The 10000-nt window shown below is 37.3% G+C and overlaps 2 protein-coding genes across 2 annotated transcripts in view; one reads left to right on the top strand and one right to left on the bottom strand.

Annotated features, from left to right (window-relative positions):
* The window catches only part of LOC115220395 (protein canopy homolog 2), an 11243-nt gene extending 10968 nt beyond the window's left edge, over positions 1–275 (top strand). The window contains exon 6 of the mRNA XM_029790516.2: positions 1–275. This exon is cut by the window's left edge and continues 179 nt beyond it. Within this exon, the coding sequence (XP_029646376.1) occupies positions 1–39 (39 nt within the window). The 3' untranslated portion in view covers positions 40–275.
* Positions 276–5389: 5114 nt separating this feature from the next.
* On the bottom strand, positions 5390–9635 carry LOC115220494 (outer dense fiber protein 3-B-like). The gene is made up of 2 exons (XM_029790627.2): positions 9451–9635; positions 5390–6429 (listed from the first exon to the last, which is right to left on the bottom strand). Exon 2 carries the CDS (start codon positions 6316–6318, stop codon positions 5539–5541), a length of 780 nt encoding a protein of 259 aa, XP_029646487.1. The 5' UTR covers positions 6319–6429; positions 9451–9635; the 3' UTR covers positions 5390–5538.
* Positions 9636–10000: the final 365 nt, after the last annotated feature.

Below are 10000 nucleotides of genomic sequence, written 5' to 3'. Positions count from 1 at the left end.
GACAAAAACAAAGACAAGAAGAAAAATGAAGAATTATAAAGAAGGGGAAGGGAGGGGAGGGGGGTTAGATTATTTTTATTTTGATTGTTTGTTTTCATCTGTAACACCCGCTCCCCTCCTACCTCCACCATCATCACCAACAAGTCTCATTATCGTTACTGTTTCTTGTTATTATTGTAATTCACTCTCTCACTACCCTCTCATCCTCCTCCCTACCTCTTTTAATAATCTTTTATTTACTGCTGACATTAATTAGCTCCAACGAAAAAAAAAAAGCACAGAAATTTTTACTCACACACACACACATATATGTATCATTCTCTCTCTCTCTATATATATATATATATATATATAAAATAGGCCCACCTGTCTCTCTCAACATATGAGTGTGCACTTGATTGACCATTTGGACTTTCTGGTCATTGAATTAGTATGTAAACTGGCTGAGTATTCCAGGCACATATATCCTTAACATAATTCTCAAGTGTGTCAAATGTACAGTCCATCCAATAAACTTCCACACAGTTTCCATCTGCCCAAGTTCGTTTACAAGGCTATGGTCAACCTACTTCCATACATGGAGAATATTTGCATTCTACCCCTCACATGAAACAATGGTGTTGTGCTACAAACATTGGTATAGCGTCGGTATAAAAAGTAAACACAAATTACAATTAAAATTTATATCAGCTGTTTTAGTAAAAATTGATGGCATTCTTATAAGATTGCATCATTACATATGACTATCATCAGGCAAAATTTTATCTGATGATGGTGGATTATATGTAATGATACAATCATCTATGAATGCATTAATACATTCTTACCAAAACAGCTGTCATAAATTTTAAAAGCCATTTGTGTTTACTTATGTGTGTGTGTATATATATATATACATATGTGTGTGTGTATTTTATTCTTTTACTGGTTACAGACTGGCCATACTGGAGCACTGCCTTGAGCAGTCTTAGTTGAACAAATTAACCCCAGGACTTATTCATTGGAAGCCTGGTAATTATTCTATCAGTTTCTTTTGCCAAACTGCTAAGTTACAGTGATGTAAACACACCAACTCCAGTTGTCAAGTGATGGTGAGGAACAAACAGACACAAAGACACACACACGGTTTCACACACAATTATATATATATATATATATATATATATATATATACGACGGGCTTCTTTCAGTTTCCATATACCAAATCCACTCACAAGGCTTTGGTTGGTCCAAAGCTGTAGTAGCAGACACTTGCCACATAGTGGGACTGAATCTGAGTATCAGAAATCTTTGCCATGAACTTTTTATTCCTTTATGGCAACTACTAAGTTTTAGTATTTGGTCGTTAATTAATGGTGTCACGTCGTTATAAAAGCAATCCATAGATGCAACTTATAAATGCAGCAGAGGTAATCAAAACTGGCCACCTCCTCAGACAGAGATGTAAGCCTGTATTGCACCTTAATTATCAAACACCAAGACGTTTAACAGATGCAACAAATGACAGCATTTTAACCCTCACCTAGGGATCTGTTCTTTATATTACTTTGTAGTCCTTCTTAAACTGCACTGACCCCTATGGGATTACACAACAGGAGGAGTTTAATGGGGTTAACAATATCAACCACAACTTGACTGGTAAATTTGTCAGACACTAAACACATCCATTCCCATTTGATATATATATATGTAGTGTGTGTATATATATTTAATAAACGTATGTATATATGTTTATATTACATGCATTGCTTGAAACTTTTGACCGTTGACTAGCTTTACAGACAGAAATGTGTTGTGGGCAGACATCCATATATATACATACACACACACACACATATATATACGTGCATACATACATGCATGCATGCATACACACACCTCAGATCTTTTTAAATTACACATCATCATCATAATAATCATCATTATTATTGTTGTTGCCATTTTTTAATTGACAATGTTGGTCCAGCAGCATGTACCATACCTTGTAGTATTTCAATCCACATCCCTTTCTGTTCTCTGTTCAAATCCTATTCCAGGATTAACAAACTTAAACTGATACAATTGCTTACACACCCTCAATAAATCCATGGCCTTGTGTCCTTCTTAAAAATCATTATTATCAAGCAGGTGACTTAACCCGTAGAATCATTACTGCGCCAGATGAAAGGCTTCGCAGCATTTCTTCGATGTCTTTGAGTTCAAATTCTGCCGAGGTCAATTTTACCTTTTCAAATCAATAAGTGCCAACTAAGCACTGGGGTCAATATAATCGACTGACCCTTCTCTAAAATTTCAGCCCTTGTGCCTATAGAAGAGAGAATAATAGTAATAATAAATTGTTTTTTATTATTCTTAGCCATCAGGCAGTGAGCTGGCAGAACCATTAGCACCCCAGGCGTAATGCTTAGCAGTATTTCGTCTGCCACTACATTCTGAGTTCAAATTCCACCGAGCTCAGCTTTGCCTTTCATCCTTTTGGGGTCGATAAATTAAGTACCAGTTGAGTACTGGGGTCAATCTAATCGACTGTCCCCCCAACCACTACCAAATTTCAGGCCTTGTGCCTATAATAGAAAGGATTATTATTATTATTATTATTATTATTATTCAGTTCTGTAAAGGTTATGGATTGGTAAAATCCCCAAAGAAGTGGCTGAAACACTTTGTGATATTTGTCCCAACTCTTTTAATTTTTTAGTTCAAATCCTGCAGATGTCAGCTTTGCCTTTCATTCTTCTGGGGCCAGTGAAATAAAGAACAAAAGAATTACATGTGGCTTGTGAGGAAAGTCTCTCACCCGACACTGCCACCCAGCTCCCGTCTTTAATCCTTTTCAAGCCTCCCACCTGCTTTACAGATGCTACTGTAAAGCACCCAACTAGATGTCTTACAGATATTGGTTTTCTGTTTCTGCATTTGGTCCTTCCTTGGTCAGTTGCAGTGTTTTATCTGCCTGAAGTTGATATAATTAAGATACCAGTAATTATACTGGGAAGGGGAAACATTCTCATCAACTTCACATCCCTCCCTTCCCTCCTATAAATGTCCTGGTTTTATGCCCCTCTAAAGAAAATATATTTTAATGTTAAAAGAACAATAAGGAAATGCATGAACATCACAAACTCTCAAAACACTTTCTCTGTGTTGTTGTTGTTGCTGCTGCAGTTGTTTCAGTTTTGTATTTCTTTGTTGCTCACCCCAGTTCAGCCCTGACCAAAGGGGTTCCAACCATGACTATCTCCTGCTAAGAGATAGTTTAGGGATCAAACACTACATCACTGTCCAATGTGTTTTTCTGTTTTTAATGTGGTAGGGTGTGATATATGAGAGAGATTTGACTGCTATTTCTTGCAAATACAAGCTCCCTCAGTGTTTGTATTGACAAGTGGAGGAGGAAGTGAGTTTGTTGTTTATGTTTCCATTTGGGGTTTTTTATTTGTTTTTTTTTCATATTAATATACTAATTACATAATTAGTAATGTAAAGAAAAAACAATAATAATGATTTCTCATGAAAAAGAAGTTTAAAAAGAAAAGGATGTTTGTGTTGTTGTTGTTGCTTCATCTTCCATGATGTGGAATTGTTAAAATGTCAACCAAAATGTCTTGCACTATTTAACTTACAATCCATTATGATCTGAGTTCAAATCCTATCATGCACTTCCAGGATTACTTTACTTTTCATCCTTCCAGGGGTCAATATAATAAAGTACCAGTCACATATTAGGGTCAATATAATCAACTGCCCTCTCCACCTAAAAATTTGTAAGACAAGTATATTGAAATAGCAGAATCATTGGGGCATTAGACAAAGTGCCTTGTGGTATTTGATCCAGCTATTTACATTCTGAGTTCAAAATCCCGCCAAGGTTAACTTTCCCTTTCATCTTTTGGGGGTTAATTAAATAAAGCACCAGTTGAGTACTGAGGTCGTTGTAATCGACTTACCCCCACCCGCTTTATATTGTCTATTTACCTTTGTGAGGAGTTACGTTGATCCTTTTAAAATATTATTATTATTAATACCAATATTTCTATCAGACAAATGCAGGTCCAAAACCACATTGTGGAGATGCAGTTGGGTGGCAAGTGTTTTGCTCATTGAATCCAAAACAATTGCAGCACACAAGACAGGAGTTGGCCATTCAGAAACACTCAAAGACTGCTTTAACTCCACTTAAACATTTATTGTTTGTAATCCTCACTCAAAACTGTGACTTGGTCACTGCCAGACACAGCACAGTTTTTTTTGTCAGTGTCTAAGGGAGCAGTTTCAAGCAACAGGAATTTTGACATCAGGATACAAACGTTTTCAGAATGGCTAAAGTGTCTTTGACACAGCAATCATTTTAAAGTAATTTTCCTTTCTAAATTGTGAGTTCTAATCCTACTTAGGCCAACAGTCCATCACGCATTTTGGGGAAGGACAATATAATCAGCTTTATTCACCCTTCTTATTCTTGGCCTTCATTGTTTAATCCCAGATTACCTCAGATCCATGATTATTTACATTCCAACCATAACCGTCCCAGTTTTTCTTCTTTAAAAAGTGAAAGATGACACATCTTTCACTTTTTAAAGACTACAGGCTGCTATTTCTAGCAGGGGACCACATAGTTCGGTTGTTGATTGTTTGGGAATCAGTATTCTAGTCAAACTAGAATTAAAACAACTTGTGCCAATTCTTCAGAATTGAAACAAATTCTTCGTTTTGAAACCAAATCTCATATTTTGTGTCATCAATGATCATTGTCCACCTCGGCAAAGGCAGGAACCCCACATTTCATCTCTTGTGCTATCGCTATCTCTTCCCCAGCGCCACCACTTCATTGTTTATCAAAGTGGAAATCATCGTCGTTATTGTTGCTGTTGCTGTTGGTGACCTAACAAAACTTATTTCGACCAAATCCTGCATTTATCAAAGTGTGTGATGTCATCGTTATTTTTGTCTTTACCGTTGCCCTTACCTCAGCATCATCATCATCATCTCCATATCAATTTGATAGAGAAAACACAAGAGGAGAGATGAGAAAGAAAAAAAGGAAAGAGAATTGGAGTGATACCTTTTGGTTGTATTGATTATTGAGATGTATTGATTCATAGATCAGTTTATTGGGTGGGGTGCGGGGGATAGAAAGATATATTTATAAAACAGAAATTCAAATGAAGCAAGCTTGAAATTTCATTTCAATATGTGTGTGTGTGTATACACACTCTCATACATATATTGAAATGAAACTTGCATCATTCGAATTTGTTTTCTAAATTTAAAATTTATATGTAGTTAACGTGGTAAAGTTGTTATTTTAAGAGTAAATGGTAGTGAAATGCTATTCGATTTGTATGGTAGCTAGTTTATTTATTTTTACATTTTACTGTTATATATCTTTCAGTTGATGGCTTTGTTAGACCAAAGAATTACAGAAATATCAATCAGTGGGGAAAAATCGATATATATTCAATATAGAAACATTCTTTCAGTTCCTCTGACAAAACAATGAAGATGATGATGGTGGTGACTGTTCAAATTTGCTGCTCATCATGCTAAATCAATACATTGATCCATAAGCGGAGTGAGATACTGTGAATGATGAATGCCAAAAGTGAAAGAAGGGGCTGTCTTCTTTTTGCTATCCCAGACAATTTCATTCCTGTGAGCTCCTGGTCCTGGTTTATTGGTATTATCTGTAGGAAGACTGGTCCATGGTCGCATGGTGAATCCAGGGGCTTTCTTGTTGATCATATCAAGATTGGCTGCTTTGTAAGCGGCAGGACCAGGCGTCTCTGAAAAGTCTTCATAAGGATGGCCAAAAACAAACTTAGCTCGCATGGAATAGATTGGTGCTTGGATTTTACTGGCGTCGACAGTGTGTGTCAATACTGGGGGTAGGGTATATGCGTTAGGCGCTGGCGTATCATCAGGAACACGTCTAAATGAAGATTTTCCAAAGATGCACCTTGGTTGGCTGGGGTACACAGCACCTGACAGGGTACACTTTATCACATCGTAGTCACCAGGGGCTGGAGTTTTGTCTACGTTGTGGTCGTCTCTCCGGCTTTTAATTGAGTACTTTGGGGTACTTTTCATGCCATCACGGTATACTAACGGATTGTCTAACAAATAACAAGGGCCTGGTGTATCTGTGATCATTCGTCGCTGTGTTCTTAAACCAATATAATAAGCAGGTCTCTTTGGAAAGAGACTGTTTTTGTCATGGCCCTTGTCCCCCAGCAAAGGGTTCATTTTATAATAAGGACCCGGATTTGTGTAACTTGCATACACGGGTCTCCGTGGTTTAGTCGGAGCAAACGTGGTCATGATGAAGTTTTACTCACTTGATGGTGGGTCAGGAAAAAAAAAAAGGAATCCTCAATTCAAGCAATTTGTAGAGGTATGGGGGATTGTGGGGGCATGTACAAGCAGCGTGTCCTGCAAAGAGAAGAAAATTTATGAAAATATGAAGTAAATAAAAGTTCTCACCAACACACACACATCACAAACCAATGAGGGAACCTCTACGTGTTCTTTTGACTTGCTAGAACTAACAGCTAAACCACCCTCCAGCCATATCCCATGGTCTTTATAAACATTACATATGATACTGTAATTCCAGAGACACTATTTGACAAAATTAAATGCTTCATTTCTGATCATAGTTCTACTTAAACTAGCTTTGCCTAGGGTTCAACAACAACACATATACAATCAAGGTTCATTAAAAATATAATAAATGACACTAAATGTTTTCAATTAACTCTTTTATCAACAAATATTTAATACAAGATGACGATTTTAAATTTAGAAAACAAATTCGAATGATGCAAGTTTCATTTCAATATATGTATGTGTGTGTATACACATACACACACACACACATATTGAAATGAAATTTCAAGCTTGCTTCATTTGAATTTCTGTTTTATAAATATGTATACTTTTATTCTTTTATATGTTTCAGCCATAAGGCCGTGGCCATGGTGGAGCACTGCCAGTGTAAACACCTTTTCAATGGCCAATCTCATGTGATTGGCTTTTGGTGAAGATGGGAATTCAACACTGCTACCATTTTTTGAGTTTCCTGCCTTGATATAGGGTCATCTGAGACCTTGGATAGCAGGAGGTGAAGCTCTTTCTTAAAAACAGCTACCCCGACTCCATGAAGATTCCTCGGATGTTTTGGCAAGGCGTTAATAGCTGTGGGCCCTTGAATTCCGAGCTATTGTAGTACATGGTCCTCACCTCTAGCTGGGACCTTTGAAACAGTCCAGTTCGGGGTTGGGTAGAGGGCTGATATAGCTCTTGATACTAAAGCTTGGTGCCAACCCCTCCAGGATCTTCCATACATACACCACACTGCATACCTCTCTCGTTTTTGCTTCAGCAAGTTGAGTCATGGCTCTTCCAGTCTCTCCCAACAACAGCTCAGCTCTTCCATTCATACAATCTTCTTTCTCTCTTTTTCCTCTCTCTCTATTTATCTCTTTCTCTGCCCCCTCTCTCTCTCTCTCTCTCTCTCTCTATGTTTCTGTATAAAACTAAACTTGTATTGAAGTATTGATGCCTGGATAATACAGAGTACTCTCTGGGTTATAACGATATTTGAATACGTGTGTTTCGTGGGTTCACTCCCACTACACGGCTTTGAGTCGACCAATGCCTTCCGAGAGAAATTTAAGAGACAGAAATTTGAATGCAAGCATGGGAAGACGGATGTAAGTCCAAGCGAAGTAACTCACTTTAAAGGGAAGTAACTCCAATAAACTTAAAACATTTCATAAACTAATAACTACGCTTGGGTGCTACAGCATGGCCGCGAAAGTCAGCAACACACGCATCCATCCGATCTCTCCGCATGCAGTCAAACCATAACGCATCACTTTGTAGGCATAAATGATGTGGAAATACACATGCGAATGCGGTCCAAACAGACAGAACAGAATGAAATCGCGATGGACATCCGTCAAGATGTCACACTATTAACTCTGTTGACACATTCAAACTTGGTCTGGGATCTTTTCCTTTTGAACGGCAGTTTTCAACACAATAACTAGTTAACTAAACACTTTTAAACTTCGTATACTGGTAGAATGTGTCAAAATAAAATATTTTTTCTCTTGGCTTTCTTGAGAAAATTGTAATTTGTAAGTTTAACGTAGTTTAAGTTTTCGAATTTTAACCAATCAATTGCCTCTATTGAGCTAAAATCATTTCCTTGGTCTGTTTTAAAGCAACTTGATGTGCTAATTAACATATACATTATATCGTGCAACAGATGCTTCGAAAAATAATGGTGAATAAGGGTAGCCTCAGACGCACAGAAGTAGTATTGACAAACCTGGGCCAACGCATCAATATGCTCCTCCAAGATGACTTCAGCCTCCGAAATGTCAAATAACCTTAAGGCCACATACTCCCTGAGATGTCACTGCATGAATAATGGCAAGCAGATCGAACTTTCTAGTGTGTTGTTCATGGATCAAGTGATACTCCAACCAACAAAATTCTGTATCTCTCCTTCACAAATAATATGGATTTATCCATAATGTGAAAGTGACGCCAACAACTTTCTCATACCGTACTGTAGATCTAACGATGAATGATCCAAGTCGAACTGTCGGCATCTATTGTATAAGGCAGTGGTTTTCAACCAGGGTTCCGCCAGTACAGTCCAGGGTTTCCGCAAGAAGTTACAAAACTGCTAAAATCGGCAGTAATTTTTAATTCTCCTGTGCAGATATGTGTGCATAAGACTATTAAATTATTGCACAGGGGTTACTCGAGCCAGTGGAATGTTTCCTTGGGGTTCCGCTTCAACAAAAAGTTTGAAAAGCACTGGTATAAGGACTCAAGCTATATCCAGCTTGAATTTCCGCAAAGAGATCCATGAACAAAACCTTCAAGGCGGGGGGGGAGTAATTTGCAAACCGAGAGAAGGGGGAGGAGGAAGTCCAATGAATGAAACAAGGAAAAGATAGAAGATGTGTGTGTGTGTATACATATATATATTATATAAATATTACATAATATATACAATATAAATATATAATGTATATATATATATATATATATATATACATTTTATATATATTATTATGTATTATTATTATTATGGCCGGGTTCCAACGTAGGCCGCAGCATCAAAGTCCACCCGCTATACTTATAGACTTTTGTAGAGTAAACATTTTATTAAAGTCTTACAATGAAAAGATTGACAGGGACTTCGAAGTTTCAGTTTCCTTGCTTTCATCAGATTGTTTTAAAAAGGCAAACAAAACAAAACTCTGAAGTCATGTCAACCGTTTTTCCATGCAAAAAATCACACACACACATATATATATATATATACATATACCCACCCCACACACACACGTATGTATGTATGAGAGCTAAGTATATAGGAAGATAGATACACACGCACACACACACACATATATAAAAACGTACACTTACTTGCAATCTAGATTTATGTTTGGGTTTCTCGAAAACAGGAATATAAAGGCAGAGTTATGAAAATGTATCTTAACAGAAACTAGATTTTTCACTCTCTAAACAAACAACATAGAATCTAAAACTACCGAATCTGTTGATCTCATCAATATGTCATAATCGATTCGTGACATCTGACGTACAAACAAGGGAAACTACTCGTGCTTTTTCTTCTTTTTTTTTTGTACATTTATATCTTGTTTGTTTGTGTGTGTGTATGTATGTGTGTGTGTGTGTGCGTGCGCGCGTGTGTGTGTATGTGTGTGCGCGCCTATGTGTGTGTATGCGTGTAGTGTTACATAATGTGGAAAGCTCTGGAAATTCTGCATTAAGGTTACAAATGTCCACGGTATACTCGGTCTCTTAATCGAATTCTTACTGACTTGTGGAGTTATAGTTTCATTACTGCCCACAAGGGGCTACACACAGAGGGGACAAACAAGGACAGACAAACGGATTGAGTCCATTATATCGACCGCAGTGCGTAACTGGTACTTATTTAATCGACCCCGAA

Source organism: Octopus sinensis, linkage group LG16, assembly GCF_006345805.1.
Source record: "Octopus sinensis linkage group LG16, ASM634580v1, whole genome shotgun sequence".
Taxonomy (NCBI): domain Eukaryota; kingdom Metazoa; phylum Mollusca; class Cephalopoda; order Octopoda; family Octopodidae; genus Octopus; species Octopus sinensis.
The sequence above is the reverse complement of the archived record's forward strand: the minus strand, read 5'-3'. Positions and strand labels throughout refer to the sequence as shown.